At 43.5% G+C, this 21,726-nt stretch overlaps 1 protein-coding gene across 3 annotated transcripts in view; it reads left to right on the top strand.

Moving 5' to 3' along the window:
• The window catches only part of ARHGEF6 (Rac/Cdc42 guanine nucleotide exchange factor 6), a 162,685-nt gene that overhangs the window by 23,821 nt on the left and 117,138 nt on the right, over nt 1-21,726 (top strand). For all 3 annotated transcript variants that reach the window (XM_069747005.1, XM_069747004.1, XM_069747006.1), the window contains exons 2-6: nt 748-831; nt 7,027-7,111; nt 15,325-15,452; nt 17,188-17,389; nt 20,343-20,413. In XM_069747005.1, the coding sequence (XP_069603106.1) occupies nt 748-831; nt 7,027-7,111; nt 15,325-15,452; nt 17,188-17,389; nt 20,343-20,413 (570 nt within the window). The remainder of the gene's footprint in view (nt 1-747; nt 832-7,026; nt 7,112-15,324; nt 15,453-17,187; nt 17,390-20,342; nt 20,414-21,726) is intronic.

Genomic DNA, 21,726 nt, shown 5'->3' with positions numbered 1-21,726 from the left:
TCTCCTCGGTGTCCTTAGACAACTCTTTGGTCATGGCCATGGTGGAGAGGTTAGAGCATGAGTGTGGGCAGGTGTCTTTTATACAGGTAACAAGTTCAAAAAGGTGCAATTAATACAAGTAATGAGTGCAGAGCAAGTCTGTGAGAGCCAGAATTCTTGCTGGTTGATAGATGATTAAGAAATACTTACCGTATCTCACCAAATCCTTGAAACTCTCATTAAGACTCTGGCCAATCCCAAGTCAGTGTGTACTACCTGCTGCAGCAATGACTTCACCTTACAGTGACATATGTCCGATCTTAGCTATACACTAACTAGCGTGTCATCATTGCAGTCAGTGATTGGCTGCAGCGGGCACATATCCCTGTGATGGGATGTCATCGTTTCTGCAGGAAGTACAAATTGACGGAATACCAGGCAGCGGTTGATTGGGGAGTTGAGTTTTTTGCTTGTTTTACTCATATTTTTTTTAAAAAAAATATTTTGTTAAAAGAAAAAATATATAACCCCTCAAAGTTCTAGTCCTGTGTTCCCAGATAACCTAAGACTCGTACAATAAATAGTTTACAGCTTCAGTTATCGTCGATGCTTGCTAAAGGGAATCACAGAATCCTAACACTACCCTCGTGTTCTGTCCGAGTGTGCAGGTGTCATCACTGCCATTATTTTATTATCATCTGTTTGTGCCTTGTAATTATGTAACACTTATAACGCTTATTTGTCATTATTCATTTTTCTTTTCTGTAGTTTGTTGCAGAGCCGAAGAGTGAAGCCGACTGCCTTGAAAACATCCGTGAGTTCCTGAAAGCATGCGGCTCTCTCCGTGTCGAGGTGAGTGCACCGATCGCTTTCCGTTCAATTATGCATGAAGCCGGACGGCAGCAGGTAACATCAGAAGCAAGGTGTGCATGCTCAGACTAGGTTAGGTCACTTATGCCCTTATATTATCATTGTTGAGAGCCCGGATCTAAGAATACTGCACACGAGAAAAAGACTGAAACAGGGATGGAAGTAGATAAGAGTATAAGATGGGAATGATGCATAACAAAAGTATGAAGACAATACATATAACTAATTGGGTGGCAGACTGGTATTGAAAGAAGAAAGACTCCGTCCGTGACATCCAGAGTCCGTGCTAAGTGAAAATCGTTCAATGGAGAGCTGATCTTACACCCCTAAAATATTAATAGGTCAGTACCTTCAGGGGATTTTCATTTTAGCAGGTCACCATAGGATTGTGATCATTTATTTAAAGAAGGATTGTTATAGGAGGTCTATTAGTAGAGTTATGTCTTTATTTTAGGCTATGTGCACACGTTCAGGAATTCATGCAGAAAATTCCTGTGGAAATCCGGACATTTCGGCCAGATTTCCGCATGAAATCCGCATGCGTTTTTTTGCGTGTTTTTTGCGCGGTTTTGACGTATTTTTTTGCGCGGTTTTTCCCAGACATTTCCCAATGCATTAGACAGTGGGAAATCCGCGAAAAAAAACGCAAAATTAATGAACAGGTTCATTATTTTTCCGCAATGCGTTTTTCATGCGGAAAAACGCACATCATATGCACAGAAATTGTGGATTCCATTATAAATGATGGGATGCTTAATGTATGCAGATTATTTGCGGTTTTATAGCGTTTTTATAGCGCAAAAACGCTAAAGAACCGCAAATAATCTGCAACGTGTGTACATAGCCTTACTATCTTCTCTGCAGGTTAGGGGTTGTCGAAGGAAATCTGACACCAGGTTTATGCTTTTTAATCTAAGAAAAGCATAAAATTGGGATAAAGACTGTGATTCCGGAGCTGTGTCACATGCTGGGCTACTTGCTGTAGTTTTAATAATATCACTGTTTTATCCGCTAGTCTTCTCAACGTTGAGCCCAGTATGTCCTTGTCTCCCGCCACCATTGATTGACAGATTTCTGCTTTTGTAATGAAAGCATGGGCAGAAAGCTGACGATCAATGCTGGGGTCTGTGCTCGCTGATGGATAATAAGGATTACAGCGCAGGAGCTCATCACTGAGAGGACTAGCAGAGCTGCAGCAGGCAAAACTGTTTTATCAAAGCCATAGCAAAAAGTCCCGTAAGTGACACAGGACTGGAATTTGATGCTGTCAGGTAGGACAGCAAAAACTGACTGTCGGAGTCTCGTGTTCAACCAGACCTGTGTGGCTGCAGACTTTGTATTGTATTGTATAGTTTGACAAGTTCTTCAGCCTCTGTTAATAAACCCACCTACCCTCTTCTGCTTGGCCTTGAGTGATGGCCCCACTGTTTTGATGAAATCTCACGCTTTCCCCTTGCACCTCATGCAGTGCTCATACTGCTATCTGCCTTACCGTACTTCTTCACGTACCGGTGAGACTATTTCCTACAGCAGACAGAGATCTGACATATACGGGTGTCTCTTTGAGCTTTCTCCCCTATATACTGGTTTAGGTGCCCCTTAACTCCATATGTTCTGACCAGTTGTTATATACTGTACATACAAATATAACATTGGAAATGCAAATTTTGCCAAAAATGCGTCTATTCTTTGTCTTTTTTCTATCAGTTCCGTATGACAAGCTGTTGTGGCTTGTCGGAGGAATGTATACGATATGGAATGATGGTATATTTTGTCTGGCTGATTATTTCTAGTTCTAGCATGTTAGAGCAAAATATTCTATATATTTTTTTTATAGATATCTATCTATATTTGTCGCCAGGTTGTTTCTCTTTACCCTTCCACGGGTTAGAAACTGACGTGAAGTCCAATAAACTGTAAAATGAGTAAAGAGCCCAGAAGCATCAAAAGAAAACCAAAAGAAACCCACATTGTGTAAATCGTTCCTTACTGGATTTTTTTGGTTTCTGCTTCAGGGTAAAAAAAAACCAAAACTTGCTTATCTTTCTATTGCAAATTAAATGTAGTAAACTGTCAGATATTGTGCTATAGTCAATATTTACAAATAATCTATAATGTATCATGTAGCTGAATAATAAACTCTGAACTATAAACATACAACAGAGAAGAGCATATCTGAGTGCTATCACCACAGGAGGATAACATAAGGCTACTTTCACACTGGCGTTTTTTGCAATACGTCGCAATGCGTCGTTTAGGGGAAAAAACGCATCCTGCAAAGTTTTTTGCAGGATGCGTTTTTGCCCCATAGATTAACATTAGCGACGCATTGACACACGTTGCAACCGTCATGCGACGGTTACGCCGTGTTGTGGCGGACCGCCGGGAGCAAAAAACGTTCACTGCTAGCATCGGAACCTCGGCCCGACGCTCCGCGACGGGCTGAGTCCGACGCTAGTGTGAAAGTAGCCTAAATGCATATTGCGGATGAATGCAAATCCAGTTCAAAATTCGGGCTCAATGGGAAAGGCAAGATTTCTACTTGCACTTAAAAAACAGCTAAATAAATCCATAAAAGAAGGCAAAATGTGTGAATTAAAGGGAACCTTTCATCAAGTTTTCCCAATATAAGCTAAAGCCACCTAGGGCCTCTTTTACATCATTCTAGCAAGCTGTATATAAGTTTCCAGCCACCTCTGTATATCCCAAAAATGCCTTTTATGATCCCCTCCCATATGGTGTGGTCCGGTCCATTGGGCATTGCTGGTCTTGCTCCGGCGCCTCCTGTCTTCCTGCAGTCGCTGTTTTCCTGCTTGCTTAATGTGGAAGACGCGTCCTATGTCATGCACACAGTGCCCCAATCACACTCCTGTGCTGACGCACTTCTCTGCCCTGCCAAGGTCAGATCAAGGTACGGTAATGGTGACCCTGAAGTACATTTGCTCTGCTCTCCCCAGGGCAGGGGAAGTGCGCCAGCACCGGAGTGTGATTGGGGGCGCTGTGGGCATGACGTAGGATCCGTCATCCACCTTCTCCAAACAAACAGGAGAACTGTGATTGTGGGGATAGGGAAGGTGCCGAAGCAAGACCAGCGATGCTCACCGGACCAGACCGTGCCGTATGGGGGCATTATAAAAGGTATTTTTGGGGATCTGCAGAGAGAGTGGTGACTTATTAAAGGTGGCGAGCTGAAAACCTGGTTACATTATTATAAACCAAATGTTTACTCAAGGTTCATACTCCGAAATGGTTTATTTCTGGATGTTATATCTGAATAAAGCATTGGTTATATACCACATCTCCAATCTGCAGAACTCCCCGCCAAAATGCATTATCCTGGCTCTTTCTCAGTATATATTTCGTTTGTAGTTCTATAAAAATTGTTGGATAAATTGCTCAGCTTGTAGCTAATATGTTGAATTAGTAAAAGTTAATGGAGATTCAGAAATAATCTTTTTATTCAAATTGGGCTAATCTTGAAATCCAAACTCTTTAACATTCATACTTATCGAAATGATCCTGAATTTATCTGGGGCATGAGGGCGTAGGGCCGGCTATAGAGAGGTGCTGTCTTATGGAAATGATCCTAAAGCTATCGGGCATGAGGGCGTAGGGCCGGCTATAGAGAGGTGCTGTCTTATGGAAATGATCCTAAAGCTATCGGGCATGAGGGCGTAGGGCCGGCTATAGAGAGGTGCTGTCTTATGGAAATGATCCTAAAGCTGTCGGGCATGAGGGCGTAGGGCCGGCTATAGAGAGGTGCTGTCTTATGGAAATGATCCTAAAGCTGTCGGGCATGAGGGCGTAGGGCCGGCTATAGAGAGGTGCTGTCTTATGGAAATGATCCTAAAGCTATCGGGCATGAGGGCGTAGGGCCGGCTATAGAGAGGTGCTGTCTTATGGAAATGATCCTAAAGCTATCGGGCATGAGGGCGTAGGGCCGGCTATAGAGAGGTGCTGTCTTATGGAAATGATCCTAAAGCTATCGGGCATGAGGGCGTAGGGCCGGCTATAGAGAGGTGCTGTCTTATGGAAATGATCCTAAAGCTATCGGGCATGAGGGCGTAGGGCCGGCTATAGAGAGGTGCTGTCTTATGGAAATGATCCTAAAGCTGTCGGGCATGAGAGCGTAGGGCCGGCTATAGAGAGGTGCTGTCTTATGGAAATGATCCTAAAGCTATCGGGCATGAGGGCGTAGGGCCGGCTATAGAGAGGTGCTGTCTTATGGAAATGATCCTAAAGCTATCGGGCATGAGGGCGTAGGGCCGGCTATAGAGAGGTGCTGTCTTATGGAAATGATCCTAAAGCTATCGGGCATGAGGGCGTAGGGCCGGCTATAGAGAGGTGCTGTCTTATGGAAATGATCCTAAAGCTATCGGGCATGAGGGCGTAGGGCCGGCTATAGAGAGGTGCTGTCTTATGGAAATGATCCTAAAGCTATCGGGCATGAGGGCATAGGGCCGGCTATAGAGAGGTGCTGTCTTATGGAAATGATCCTAAAGCTATCGGGCATGAGGGCATAGGGCCGGCTATAGAGAGGTGCTGTCTTATGGAAATGATCCTAAAGCTATCGGGCATGAGGGCGTAGGGCCGGCTATAGAGAGGTGCTGTCTTATGGAAATGATCCTAAAGCTATCGGGTATGAGGGCGTAGGGCCGGCTATAGAGAGGTGCTGTCTTGGTGGCCATGCAGCTGTGACAGCGGTCGGCAGTCAGCCATCACTTATCATTTCCCTCACACAAATAAATTTCGGATTGGCCGAGCATTTGTGTTTTCAATAGGGAAAGGTGGAAAAATGGCGCATCCAGACAGCTCTTGTAAGTGTTTTTCTTCTGGAGAACAAAAGGGTCAGGCGGTTGAATCTACCCACATCATCTCTCGAGTGAGAGCTGGGAGGCCCCATAGGGGCTAGCTGGACGATCAATCCCACCATTATTGACTATTTTGGATGACTTTTATGTGTGTAATCTATTACTACAGCCTAGCAGGCACCCCATGTGCTGCCACCATATATTCCTCCATAAAATAGAAATATAATATGGTATTCTATAGAGCAGCGCTCCCCAGCCTGTAACTCAGGAGCCACATGCGGCTCGCTGGCCCATGATGTGTGGCTCGCGGAGGTCTGCCTGTTTGATGCATTAGCGCCAGGTGCAGCAAATTGTACAGAAGGTCTCCAGATGGTGGCTTTTGAGAAAAGTTCTTCATCGAATAGAAAAATATGAAGAAATCAATATCTTAAGCTAGATTATGAAACTGCCAGTTACAGGGGTGCTGGAAGATGGATGTGATGGTGTAGTGGAAGTGTGTAGAATAGGGATCTTTAGATGCAAGTCTACTGTCTGGAAGGGTCAGGGACAGAAGGTTTTGGTGTGCTTTCTGTGGGGAAAGCTTTGTCATTACACCAGTAATGGTGGTGGGGTGTTGGACGTGGCTCGCGACCATCTTTCAGAGCTGAATGTGACTCTCAAAGCAAGAAAGGTTGGGGACCAATGCTATAGAGCATGGTGGAAAAAGTACATATAGAATTGAAGGTTTGTTATGAGCCTACAGAATTCTTTGCATGCAGGAGACATTACTCTATAGGTAATTGCATCCTTCTCTGTATATTAGTATTTCATAAACGAAGTCATTAATTATGAATAAGAATAGGCTGCATCATGGCTCCCTTCCATGCAAGCTTCTAAGCTTTTACGATTGTGGGAAGAATTACCTAGATCTGTTTTGCTGCTGTAGCCTGTTTTTTTTTTCCCAATATCTATTTTTGGCTGCCCACTTGGCAGCTGAATGTTCTGTCCATAGCTAAGCGTGCCCCGCACCTTTCCAAGTGTGATCTGACGGGTCCAGAGATGGCACAACCCCCCTGATTGAGGGTAAAATGTTTCACCCTTGACACCACGTCACTGCTGCTCTACGTGAGTTTGATGTCCTCGGAGAACACTTGGCAGATTACAGATAACTACTTGGAATGTCTTTAGGCAAATATCTGAAATATCTTAAGTTCTGAAACATGTAAGTGGCGAGCCGCATAGCTTAACATTGATGGATCGCTTGTGCTTACCCTAGAAAGCTGGGTTCCGGGAATTTTTTGAAGACAGAGAAACTTGTTACTTTAAAAATAAAGAGATAGATCTTGAAATGATAAACTGATACATTGGGATTGTGCTTTCCCCACAGCTATTTGAGGCGCATGACCTTTACACTGGTGAGAACTTTTCTAAGATATTGAACACACTTCTTGCTGTCAACAGAGCTACCGAAGGTAAGAGGTAACAGATCTCCTGGCTATTTAAGGGTATGTGCACACGATGCGGATCCGCAGCGTTCTTTGCGGCGCAGAAACGCTGCAGATCCGCAAATGATTTACAGTACAATGTAAATCAATGATAAAAAAAAAAAACGCTGTGCTAATGGTGCAGAAAATTCCGTGCGGAAATGCTGCGGATTAAAAGAAGTAGCATGTCACTTCTTTTTTGCGGACCTGCAGCGTTTTTGTACCCATTCTATTATAGAAATCCGCAGGGGTAAAAAAACGCAGTAAATCCACACAAAAAAAACGCACCTATGTTTTCTGCCAAGAGATGCAGAATCCGCACCAAAAATTCTTAAGCCTAATCCGCAACGTGTGCACACAGCCTAAAGGGTAACTGTACTTTCAAGTAATTTTACAGAATAAGCTGCCCTGCTGGTTACATGAGAAATAACACTTTCTGGTCATTCTATGAATCGTATCCTGCATTTTTCACCACTTTTTCCTTTTAGAGGCTCTCTGTCTTTTAATTAGCAATTGACTCTGAGCTGGTGGGAGGAAACCAGCTGTCTCTTTTACACAGCTCAGAAATCAGAGGATTCTTGCTCTTCCTTCCTTAGTTAGCACACAGAGAAGCAGCATAGAGGAAGTGGCACAGAATTACTGAGCAGTGAAGATGTGAATCCAGGTCTGGAGTGATGGAAAAGACTTGCTTCAAGGCTCAACATACTGTCTATGTGTCACTGCCTGGTTCCTCGCTCTGCTCCTCAATCCTCCACTCCCTTCACTTTCCATAAAGTATAATAGAAGGTGCAGTCCTCAGTAGTCTGGCCGTCCATCTCAAGATGAAGTTGGTCTGTTTTTTCCCAGAATGGATGATGAGGTCTTACTAGCTGAGAATGAATCTGAAATTTCTGATTGATATATTTCAAAGTTTATCTCCTTGTACTAACAAAGTTTGTTGAAAATACGATCCCCATTAAACTGCAACATTTCAGCATTTCATGTCCGAGATGTTACATCCGTGTCTGGGCTTGCTCCCTGGGCATGCTCCCTCTGCTTTTGTCAATGCGGAGCAATGATGCAACAATTGTGTCTGATATTCTGAGACTTGTGGTGCTCTTTGGGTAGGTGGTTTAGCGGTTAATTCACACCCATCCATGCACATACAATACAAATTTCTTCCAAAAATCAACATGATGTTAAGAGCAAAACATTGAAAACAAATGTCACCTTTTCTACACGTTGAAGTTGAGGATATGTGCTATGCAGTGACCATATGTTACTTTCTCCAAACGCATGACAGCCATGATGTTTCCAGCATTGTCGCTCACTAAGCTGCCAGTTACAGATGAGAAGGAGCCGTTCAGTGTGACACTTCATACATTCTGCCCTGTTGTGGATGGAGAAATGGTCATTGAGGAGGCTGTGGCGGAAGTGTCTAAGTGTCGCCCGGTGTGGCGATATCCCCAATTAACACCTGGTCGCTTGCGGTGCTTCATCACATTGACTCAGTCGGCCTAGTAAGTAATGTAAAGTTCCTGGCTGTAATTACTGTTGTCGATGGTGGAGTGCAACTTTCAGCACAACGTCATTACCAAGGAGCGGCCTACAGTCACTGCCTCAGGAGAGTACGAAGCTGGGAGTGCTTTCCCCAAGAAACAACCAGAGCCAGGGAGCTGCTGCCAAGGCAAATAAAATAATGGGATGCATGAAAAGAGACCTTTGTGCTCATACCAAGAATATAGTTTTGCCTCTATACAAGTCACTAGCATGCCCACACTTAAAATACTGGGTACAGTTTTCGTCTCCAGCATATAAGAAGGATACAGCTGAACAAGAGCGGGTGCAGAGAAGAGCGACCAAAGTTATTAAGGGAATGGGTGGACTGCAATGCTAAGATGGGTTTCAAAATATTCAGTTCGGAAACATGAAGACTTATGAGCAATCTAATTGTAAATAAATTTATGATGGGATAGTACAGAGATCTGTACAATGATCTTTTTACACCTAGGCCAGTGACGGTGACAAGGGGGCATCCTCTACGATTCTTTACTGTAAGAGCAGTGAGACTATGGAACTCTCTGACAAATGGTGCTGTAATAGTTGATTCACTAAAGGTCAAGGAAGGTCTGGATGCCTTTCTTGAAAAATACTATATTGCAGGTTATCTGTACTACATTCTATGATGGAACAATGATCTAGTATGTTGAGCCGGAAAGTAAGCATCTGCCCCACGGATTTTTAATTTTCTCTGGATGAACATGTTAAGTTATAGGTTGAATTCGTTGGACTTGTGTCTCTTTTCAAACTTAAAATGATGGCAGCTAGGTTTTTCCCTTCTAGGCTGAGCACGTGTCGTAATTTCCCAGAAGACAGTACAATCCATGCCTTATTGCAGCAATTGCGATGAAGTTGAGTTCCCGGAAATAGAATCACTGGACATGTTTCCTGGGCACATATTTAGCTAACTGAAGACGCAAAGGAGGAACAGGAGGAAGAGTAGAGAAAGCAGTAGATGAGGATGATGAAGGTGTTGACCAGGCACTACTTAAGGATGCAGCCTGGCTACCACAAAGACAAAATCGAGAAACCGAAGGAGGATGGTTTAAGCCTTTCCTTCCCAAATAAGCAGGTGATGTCGCTTCATGTCCTGATGGAGAGCCATAGGTCTAGGTCTATATGAGCCTGAATGAACATCCATGGCTTTTTTCCTCTTGCAGAATGTAAAAAAATTAGTTGGCTGGCAATGTAGAAAATGTTTCCCACGCCAAGTAGACCTCGCCACCAACACGACCAAAGCTTTCAGGCATCGTTGAGCCTCCTCACCAACAACAGTCTCTGTATCCCCTGCTCCTGCAAAATGCAAAAAAAGTAGATCTGTCTAATTTTGGAAGATCTGTTGACTGAAAGTCGGCTCCGCTCTTTATTGATAATGCCCTCAACCTCCTTCACTGATAGAATCACCTCCTCGTAATCACCATCTGGTTACCAGATCTTGTCCACTCCATATTTGTCATTGTCTTCATCCTTGACTGGCAGTTGTCTTCATGCGGGAGCTCCTTGCCCTTCCCTGTTTGATTACCACCTCTAGATCTGCCCTGACTCAGAGTTCCACTACCACCTCGACTGCCACTGCAAGTGCCCTTACTACCATGACTGACGGAGTCGCCAACACAGCTGGGGTTTGAATCGTGTCCTCCATCTCCTTCAACCCATTGTCATCCAAGTACAAAAGCTGACTGTTCATCACATACAATAAATCAACTAGAAGTTGTTGTGAAATATCTTCTTTAGCCCCTCGAATGCTATGTCTTAGTTGTCTAAGTGGCAGAACAGATAGAGGAGTCATTAATAGAATTGAAAGTCCACAGTGTAAAAGATTAACTGTTATGGAGGCGGATCATGCAGAACACTGACACAAACTGACTGTGTCACTGTCAGAGGTAATATCATCCACTAATCATGAGACAAGTGATGTGCCATATACTTCTTCACACTGATACACTTGCTGGAGGCAAAGGTGGACAATTTGGACCTGCATTTAGGCCGGTTTCACACATCAGTGGCTCTGGTACGTGAGGTGACAGTTTCCTCACGTACTGGAGACACTGACTTACGTAGACACATTGAAATCAATGTGTCTCTGCACATGTCAGCGTGTTTTCACGGACCGTGTGTCCGTGTGCCAAACACGGAGACATGTCAGTGTTCGTGGGAGCGCACGGATTACACGGACCCATTAAAGTCAATGGGTCCGTGTAAAACACGTACCGCACACGGACGCTGTCCGTGTGCAGTCCGTGTGCCATGCAGGAGACAGCGCTACAGTAAGCGCTGTCCCCCCAGCATGGTGCTGAAGCCGCCATTCATATCTTCTCTCCAGCAGCGTTCGCTAGAGAGAAGATATGAAAAATCCTTTTTTTTTTTTTTTGTGTTTAAAATAAAGATCCCTGTCCCCTCTCCCCTCCCACCTCCTGTGCGCCCGCCCACTGTTAATAAAATACTCACCCGGCTCCCTCGCAGCTTCCTCTCAGCGCCAGCTTCTCCTGTATGAGCGGTCACGTGGTGCCGCCGATTAGTCTTGAATATGCGGCTCCATCTCCCATAGGGGTGGAGCCGCATATTCATGACTGTAATGGGCGGCACCACGTGACCGCTCATACTGGAGAAGGTGCGGCGCAGAGAGGACGCCGGATGTTGCTGGTGGTGGTGATGCTGCTTGCAGCTCCCTCATTCTTAGCTGTGGTGTTATTTTGTTATCTTTTACTCTACCCTGTTCATTGCCATTGCCACCTTTTTTTTACCATACATTTTTTTACAACACCCTTTGCCAAACAAATACATACCAAAAATGTTAGGTAGGTAACTACACGTCCAGAAATCCAAATGTGTCAATAGACCACTGTATTGGTGTGACGTGTACCAGTGTGAAAATGGAGTAGAAAAAAATGTGTGCAAAAGCAGACATGCAAACTTAAAGGTATGAATTGTTTGTCAATTTTCTTGTTTCTTTAAAAAAAAAAAAAAACATAATTCTGCCATCCCAAAGAGTACATAACAAGAAACGCAAGGAATGTGTTTACACCTCCAAAAAGACAGCAAATTGCATGTGAGGTAGAGAGTCTCAGTTAAATGTCTGGATTTTAGGGAATTTTGTTTAAGAAAACCCCACCCAATTATTTCCCCCTTCACAAAATATATGACTCAACAAATGTAAAAAGTCAGTACAGATGGTCGCTTGTTTACGCCGATGGTAAAAACGTAGAAACTGCTCAATCAGTGATGAAAATCTGATTCAAAACCCTGATGAAATTTGAAACGCCTGCCTTACAAACCAGATAAATCACTGATATCTGAATGCGGTCTGTAAATCTGAAAATCTGCTTTACATACAATATATTATTTTCTGTTTATGTGCTTTTCATTTTTTTTTTTTTTATTAGTGATGAGTTTAAGTGCTTGGATAAGCTGTTATATGAGCATGCTCTGGTGTGTTTGAAAAATATGTTTGAGCCCCCGCGGCTGCATGTCTCCCAGCTGTTCCACAGCCAAAACATATGGAGGGATTGCTTGTTTGTTAGATCAGTGTTTTTCAACCAGTGTGCCGCAGCACACTAGTGTGCAGCGACACATGGTCGGGTGTGCCGCGGGGAACGGGAGTCAGCTGTTCTCTGTGTCGACTGTCAAGCTGACAGCCGCCACAGAGAAGCTGCAGCACGCCGGCTCCCGGAGATCAATTGTACTCGCAGACATCTACCAGCTGCGAGTACAATTGAGGCTCTGACCGCTGGGTCAGAGCGACGCCAGCAGCGTGATCAAGTCATGTGATCACGCTGCTGGCGTCACTATCCGGAGCGCAGGAGACAGAAGAGACTTGATGGTAAGTGCTCCTGTGCTGTGGAGCTGAAAACACCGAAGATTCAGTGTGGGGTGGGTTTATGGGGAGTATGTGGGGGGATTTATTCAGTGTGTGGGGGGATTTATTCAGTGTGTGGGGGGGGATTTATTCAGTGTGTGGGGGGGATTTATTCAGTGTGTGGGGGGGATTTATTCAGTGTGTGGGGGGGGATTTATTCAGTGTGTGGGGGGATTTATTCAGTGTGTGGGGGGGGGATTTATTCAGTGTGTGGGGGGGGATTTATTCAGTGTGTGGGGGGGATTTATTCAGTGTGTGGGGGGATTTATTCAGTGTGTGGGGGGATTTATTCAGTGTGTGGGGGGGATTTATTCAGTGTGGGGGGGGATTTATTCAGTGTGTGGGGGGGGATTTATTCAGTGTGTGGGGGGATTTATTCAGTGTGTGGGGGGATTTATTCAGTGTGTGGGGGGGATTTATTCAGTGTGTGGGGGGGGATTTATTCAGTGTGTGGGGGGATTTATTCAGTGTGGGGGGGGATTTATTCAGTGTGTGGGGGGGGATTTATTCAGAGTGTGGGGGGGATTTATTCAGTGTGTGGGGGGGATTTATTGTGTGTGGGGGGATTTATTCAGTGTGGGGGGATTTATTCAGTGTGTGGGGGGGATTTATTCAGTGTGTGGGGGGGATTTATTCAGTGTGGGGGGGATTTATTCAAAGTGTGGGGGGATTTATTCAGTGTGTGGGGGGATTTATTCAGTATGTGGGGGGATTTGTTCAGTGTGTGGGGGGGATTTATTCAGTGTGTGGGGTGGGTTTATTCAGTGTGTGGGGTGGGTTTATGGGGAGTATGTGGGGGGATTTATTAAGTGTGTGGGGGGGATTTATTCAGTGTGGGGGGATTTATTCAGTGTGGGGGGATTTATTCAGTGTGTGGGGGGGATTTATTCAGTGTGTGGGGGGGATTTATTCAAAGTGGGGGGGGATTTATTCAGTGTGTGGGGGGATTTATTCAGTGTGTGGGGGGGATTTATTCAGTGTGTGGGGGGGATTTATTCAGTGTGTGGGGGGGATTTATTCAGTATGTGGGGGGGATTTATTCAGTTTGTGGGGGGGATTTATTCAGTGTGTGGGGGGGATTTATTCAGTGTGTGGGGGGGATTTATTCAGTGTGTGGGGGGGATTTATTCAGTGTGGGGGGGATTTATTCAGTGTGTGGGGGGGATTTATTCAGTGTGTGGGGGGGATTTATTCAGTGTGTGGGGGGGATTTATTCAGTGTGTGGGGGGATTTATTCAGTGTGTGTGGGGGATTTATTCAGTGTGTACGTGGGGGGGGGGCTGGAATTTATTTAGCATGTGTGGGGCAGGGTGCATTTATTCTGTGGGAGGGGATGGATTTATTCTATCGGAAGGGCAGTGGATATATTCTGTGGGGGTGAGTGGGGAGATGGGGGTGGACACAGTAGCGAGGGGAAAAATGTGTGCTGACAGTACTGGGAGCAACGGTGATGGGATGTGTGAGGACAGTATGGGGAGTCGGGGGAATGTGTGAGGGGGGAATGTGTGAGGAGGAAATATGGAGAGCAAAGGGGTATGTTAGCAGGGGGGGGTATGTACAGGAGGAGGCTATTAGAAATGTGTGCAGACAGTATGGGGGGATGAAAGTGTGAGTGGATACATAATAGATACTGAGTAGTGTGAGGGTAACAGCCAGGAGGAGACAGTATGCCAAGTAGGAGGAGTGTAATGAAGGGGCACAGTAGAGAGACTGGGCTCTCTATGAGGGACACCGTATGAGAAGGCAGTGTGAAGTATGGAAAAGAGAGAGAGGGTAGTGTGGATGGCATGTACCATAAGAGGGACAGTGAGGGTCATATTATGTGCTGGGAATAAAGTGAGGGGCAATTATTTACTCAGGGGCTCAGCCTAGGGCAGATATTTTTATTCCGGAGCATTATAATAACACTGCTATCTTTAAGGGTGTTGTGTCGGGATGTGCTGCAGAAGACAGGAGAAGATGGAAGTCTGCAGAAACGAGCTCTGGATGAGAAGAGTCATCATGGCATCTGGACAAGGTGAAGATGAAAAGAAAGAGGCGACTCCACAAACAACGTCATCTATCAGGTACCTGGATGTAAATGTGTTTTTTTTGTGATACTAATTCTCATTTTTATTTGTTAGGAACATTAAAGGGGATGTCCAAGGTTGTGATGAGTCTGCAGTCATACTATGTGACTGCAGACTTCTGAATTCTCACAGTGCACACTGCTATCATAATTCTCTGATGTTGGTGATTTACATACATGCGGTCACGTGCTGACTAGACATGTGTGGCCTCATTCAATGAAAATGAATTGACTGAGGCCGGACACGTCTAGTTAGAATGTGGCCAGAAGTATCCAAATCACATACTTGTGCTGTCATGACCGTCCACTCTGGCCACCGGCAAGGGAGAATCCTGAAAGTGTGCAGTGCTTGCGCTGTGAGAATTCAGAAGCCTGCAGTCACATAGAATGACTGCAGACTTTCATCTCAAACCTGGACGCACCATTTTGTGCCATTTTGGTTGGTGGTGTGCCTCGGGATTTTTTAAGTATAAAAAGTGTGCCGCGGCTCAAAAAAGGTTGAAAAACACTGTGTTAGATAATCCCTGCATGTGATGCAGCTGTCTAATATCTATAAGACATGTAGCCGCGGGGACTCAAACATATTTTTCGAGCACGCTGAAGACACTCGGTTAGCACCAGAGCATGCTCAGATAACACCTTATTTGAGCACGTTCTCTCAACACTATTTATTATGCTTGATTATTGTCCTTAATTACTGATTTTCCATAATAGTATTTGTGTTTTTGTGCTTGACAGAAGAGACATTGAAGAGGCCATGTTCTCGAACATCTTCACGGTCGCATAGCTTCACAGCATCCTCCCAGATAAACGCACAGGGAGTGGATAGTTCAACCCGAGTACTGAGGAGGCAATCCAAACCTATGGTATTGCATTTTAACACATTAAGGACACCCCCACTTACTTTTTACTTACCGTATTTCTTTTCATTATCACTCTTAGAAAATTACCGTAAACCTTTATTATTTCTCTAATAAGGTGGCCAAACAAGGACTGGACCTTTTGCAGGAGTAGTTACCATTTCCATTGCCATCTTTTTGGGATACATATAACTTTTATTAACTCTTTATATTGGGAAATTAACCCCCAAAAATCCCAAAACACATCAATTATGTACGGCAATTGTTTCTTAATATTTTAAATTTTGCACCGGTCACATTGCAGTGTAATTAGCATATCACCTTTGCACTGCAGGTCATACAACATACAGAATTGTTATATATATATATATATATATATATATATATATATATATATATATATATATATATATGTATGTATGTGTGTGTGTGTATATAAATACATATATATATGTGTGTATATATATATATATATATATATATATATACAGTATATATAATTTTTTCTAATACCTGCGCAAGACACATTATCTTTAAAAAAAACAAATAAATAAAAAGGTTTGTGAAACCTGAGAGTTATAACTTTGTTTTATTCTTCCATCAGTGGAGCTGTGTGTAGGTTTTCGTTTTTGCAGAATGAGTTGATTTATTCCTTGATACCTCTTTGGGGTAATGTTTGATTGCTTTTCATTTTTTTATTTGGTAGGGATATAGATAAAAAGTAGAAATTGTGACTTATTTTTGATTGTGTTCTCCATGTAGCTTAAATAACTATTTTATTATGTAGTTTTGATCATTGCGGGTGCAGTGATATGTGTTATGGGTACTTTTAGGTATAGTAATATAGCAGACCTGGGGGCCACTGTTAAGCCTCTGATTGCCCTTGGGCACTATGTCAGCGGGGTGCCAGGGAGATACCAGGAAAGATGCTTATCTTTGGGATACATCATTTAATCATTTGATTTGGTGTTTTCATGTCTAATTTACGCTGTTTAACTGCTGCCAGGACTCTTAGAGGAAACATACGAGTCGTGCTTTCAGTGATGAAAAGTTCTCCTTAGAAATCCCTACAATTAGGCCGGGTGGACACGTTGCGTTTTTGTTGCTTTTTTCCCGCATGTATTTGGTGTGGAAAATATACAGCATTTTACAGTTCCAGCAAAGTGATTGAGATTTCTGAAATCTTAAGCATATTTTGCAAATATTTTCCTTGAAGATTTGCAGCGTTTTTGCAGTAGATTTCGCCCATACTAATGAACTGGGGAAAAACACGCAACAGAACCAAATGGCAAAAATGTGCATATTTTCCGCAACATTTTTCTTGCCAACACATCAGGATTTGCAGCAGAATTTTCATAGCCTAAAGCCGCTAATCCCTATTTATGGGTGGGCAGGACTCGCATGCTTTTTACATGACTGGTCGGATAAGCGGGACTCTCAGGCTTTTTCTTTCCTGGCCATATTAAAAAAATAAGCTGTTTACATGAAAATACTGACCTAAATCCTGTTAGTCTAATACATTGACAAGCTCACCTATTTGCAAAGGAGATCTGATCGATTTACTGTCCGGGTAAGAAAAATAGAAAGGCAGGAGATGAAGAGGAGCGGATCGGTCATAATTGTAGGGCAGTGGTTATTAGGGTGATCTGTCATCTATCAAGCTATATTCATTTCTTCTGTCTTTTTTTTTTTTGTAAATTTTGACTATTTCTTGTCTTCTTTTCTTATCTTTTCACATCAGGACATGACAGGAAATGGCAGCGTTCAGTTAATTGTGAAAGCAAAGTTTAATTTCAAGCAGCAGAATGAAGATGAATTGTCCTTTTCTAAAGGTGACACCGTCCATGTCACCAAAGTAGTGGATGGAGGCTGGTGGGAAGGAACATTGAATGGCAAAACGGGCTGGTTCCCCAGTAACTATGTCAAAGAATGCAAGCCTAACGGTAAGCATGAAGGTCAGACTAAGTGAGAAGAAATGCTGCAAGATCACAGGTTATCCATCCTAGCCTTACATTTAAGACAGTCGTCTCTCCGACCCCGATAAATATGCATTTTGGGGTTGGCAGTGAATGAGTACTGCTAGACAACCTGACTCTTCTTTTCTCCTGGGGAAAAACATGATTGGACTTGAATCTCAGATGCTTGTGTGGCATGATTGCTACTGGGTTTACAGAAATATATTTCTAATACAGTTAGCTAGGGAATGACGGATATGTATACAATGCACACTACTGCCATGTGTAAGTTGTGGCTGTCGTCACACTTTACAACAAAATGTGTGAAAATACGGCAAATGCTATATGGCGAGATACATCCCAAACCAAATAATAGCTGACCGGATGCTTCTGGTAGAGTTTTATAGGTCTGAGGTGCCGCTCATGAGAAGCTCAGCTTGGGTGGTGTGTATTAAAGAGTTAACTTGTTTTTACTGGACATGCCGTTTATCAGCTATCCACATGATAGCTTGATGATGGAGAAGGTCCATCCACTGGGATCTGGACTGATCAGTGGAACATGGCTCTTTAACCCCCTGTTAGAATGGAGCGGCAGTGCACATGCCGGACCTCTGCTCCATTCCTTCAATATGGGGCTGCCTTCGACTTTTTCCGACCCTTCGCCCCTATAGACAGAGAATGCAGCTGCCACTTGATTCTAACTGGGATAAACGTGCCACATTAGGGAGAACAATTCCCTGTTCAGCAAATCGGTGTAGATCCCAGCGCACAGACCCCCACTGATCAGTAAGTTCTCACCTATCCTGTGGATAGGTGATGACTGGTTTTAATTCAATGGCATGGTGGTGACACAACTGGGATGGCATTGGATTGTGCACCCATGTCCCTGGAAATGTTGAAACATAAAAAAATCATGTTTCCCGCCAGTAGAGATCAAGCACACAGAGACAGAGCAGCCTGGCAGAAGGAGAAAAGTTGGGGAGCCGAGTGGAAAAAGTCGGTGTCACAGCTATGTCCGGTAAAGCAACGAGAGTGCCATCTGTAGTAAACTCTGGGTTTATCAATATCCAGAAAACAGATGACCTCTTTCAAATGAAAGAGACCAAGGTATCTGATGCCACCGATTAGAAGTAGAAAGCATAAAAGTCAATATTGACCCTTTAACGAGCATGACTTTGGATGTAAAGTTGAGCGGCGTCCGCTCCAAAAGGAAAAGATTTCAATTTGCAAGACAGCTGGTTCAAGGTTTGTGACCCTCATCTGTGGAAAGCCGGAAGCTGGCCGGCTAGCTAAGAGACCTTCCATGCAGGGTCAAAGATGTAAAGTTTCTTAAGGAGATCGGCAAGCTGGCTTAGGAAGACCTATAGGCTCTGCAATGCTCCCTGGGAAAAATATATGCAAATAGTCTTTTTTTACAATGAAAGAGGACGGGGTCTCTGGTGACACCGATTAAGGGTAGCAATCTTAGAAGTAAATATTTACCCGTTAATAAATACCCTTTTAGGCTAAGTTCACACTGGGCGTTTTTGCAGTGTATTTTTTTTAATGCGGTTTTTTATGCAAAATTTCAGCTGTGTTTTACAGTAGCAGAAAGTCTGTGAGATTTCAGAAATCTCATGCACACGGCTTGTTTTTTTGTTGTCATCAGTATTTTGTGCTTTGCATGGCGTTTTGCACAATAGAGCATGTCATTTCTTTCAGCATTTTGTCAGTGTTTTTCACCCATTGAAATGAATGGGTGGTGAAAAAATGCACCAAAAATGCATGTATCAGGTTTTGCTGCACTTTTTGTGCCAAAACCTGATTCTATAGAATAGGTCTTTTTTCAACACTAAACTTTATCAGCATGCACAACAAACAAATCTTGCATGCCAAAACCGCAGCAAAAAGCGCAAGAAAAACCAAGGAAAACATGCTTTTTCTGCAGCTTCTTTCCTGCCAAGAGATCAGGTTTTGCTGAAGGAAAAAAAAAATGCTGAAAAAAAATGCCTAGTGTGAACTTGCACTTAATATTTGCCGTACCCTATGACCTAAGGCTAGGTTCACATTGCGTTAGGGCAAACCGTTTAGCGCATACGCTAACTGACTGCGCGAACGCAATGTCCCAAAAGGGATTGCGTTTGGCGATCCCGCTAGCGCAGATGCCCGATCTGCGCTAGCAAGGAATGGACCTTGAACGCTGCAAGCAGCGTTCGAGGTCTGTCCGAAAATAATGGGACATCGCTGACGCATGCCAAAAATGGCATACGTTAGCGATGCGTTAGTAATCCGTTAGCACATTGCGGTCAATGGGTGCGCTAACGGATCCGTTACATAGCGTTAATTGCGACAATTTCGCCATGTAACGGAGTCCGTTAGCGGACACCCACTAATGCAATGTGAACCTAGCCAAGATATAAAGCATAACTACCATCTTCTTCTCCAAAAGAAAAAGACCTCCATTTGCACACTACTGTTTCACGGTTTTTGACTCTCATCAGGGCAAAGTAGGAGGCTGGTTGACAGTCCTTCATTGGAGGGTCTAAAGGGTAAAGTTTCGGCTTAATCCCCCTCTCAAATTTTGGTGTACTTCTCTCAATTAAATCTCCTCTTTTAATAAAGGTAGCATTGGGAATGTCTAAAAAATATATTCCGATAATAGATCCAGGTCTATCTGTCTGAGTGGGAGCAAGTTACGGCAATAAGAAATCAGATTCTCCATCGTTGGCATTCATGGCCACCAACAGTGCTCTGGCAAGGAAGCTGTCGAAGATTAGTAGATCATTCCTTCTCACAATTCCCATAATAACAGTAAATGCTGTGTACAATAATAAATAAAAGTATGTGCACCCGAGAGTCGCCAAAGATAAAAATGCACTTTGATTTGGGATTCAGCCATAAATCGGTTGCCGAGATCCTTTTTTTTAATATATTCATAATATAAATGTATCCTTCCTTCTAGATAAACCACTTTCTCCAAAGGGACTGAAGGGTTGTGACAGCGCTCAGCTAACCAAAAATTACTACTCAGCGGTAAGAATATATTTTCTATGTACATAGAAATAATTGCTGCATTCTCGCAAGAAATATAATTTGTTTAAATGTATTAATGTGCAGAATATACACTAATATAACAGTAAGTTGCGTATGAAACAGTCCCCTAATGTGTTCATGGTATGTACATTACCCCCACTATCAGCCGGTATCCTGCTGATGGACTGTCGGGGGTAACAGTGTGCATGCTTCTAGTCTATGGGTCCTTTGGCTTACATGAAGAATGCCTTCTTGTATTTGATCTTCATTGTGTCAGTAGTTCTGGTCTGATACAGAATTAAAGGGATGTACTCTATACCAAACTTTAGGAGCACACGGCTCCCCAGCTTCCAGATGGCCAAGGCCAGGGCCTTCTTAAGGGGAACCTGACAGCTGATACATTCTTCCCGAACTGCAGGCATCATGTATCAGATTGGTTGCATGATTTCAGCCACATATGGATGACTCTGAAATAATACTGCGGCATTTCAGTGAAAAACATATTGTAAAAGCCACTGGGGATTGAGCCACACGGGAGACTAGGCGGACAGTCGGGTCACTGGCGGGTTCTACCCACCCGTTTTCTTGTAGAACTGTCACTTAGGGGGAACAGGAAGGTATGCCTGTGGCTTGAGCATCATGTATCAGCTATCAGGTTCCCTTTAAAGTTTGACCATTTGGGCCTGAGAGCTGGTCAAAGCTGAGATCTTTACCATACTGCAAGCAGGAGCAGCTTCACCTCTAAATGTCTCACTTACTGGCCCATAATGTGATGTTTATTACCCATCGCCTAGGGTTACCTCCTGTAGTTCCACCTCATTATGCTAGTCGAGTGTGCTGACTTCCTCCTAAATGCTCATGTGAGGAAGATTATGACCAAATCAAAGTCCAACTTTGATTTGGTCATAAATCATCTTGGAAGATTATTCAGGAGAAGCGAGATGATGGCCACAGACCCTGATATAAGGGCATGTGATGGTAACTCATTCTGCAGTTTGCTCTGTACTTTGATACATGAAGATTGTAGAAGCCAAACTGTCAAAAGTTTTTAATGAAATCCAGTTGCAGAAAAGCCTGTTTTTAGGATGTTCATGAACCCCGCTAATGGAGTTCTTGGTATTCACCGCCGTGAGAATACATCTGCCTTTTCCACCCATGCATATATCCTTTGGGTGGAAGGGGACAACAGGATTATTAATAAAATCCAGCTCTAATGAAAACGAAATATGTTCAATAAATATTTGGAAATAAAAAATAAAGAAAAAAAATGTCTCTGTATTAGTCAGTCGTCTGGTTCCTCACAGATTTCCTAT

The sequence above is a fragment of the Ranitomeya imitator genome, chromosome 2 (genome assembly GCF_032444005.1).
Source record: "Ranitomeya imitator isolate aRanImi1 chromosome 2, aRanImi1.pri, whole genome shotgun sequence".
NCBI classification, from domain to species: domain Eukaryota; kingdom Metazoa; phylum Chordata; class Amphibia; order Anura; family Dendrobatidae; genus Ranitomeya; species Ranitomeya imitator.
Note: the sequence above shows the minus strand (reverse complement) of the source record. Positions and strands in the feature narration are given on the sequence as shown.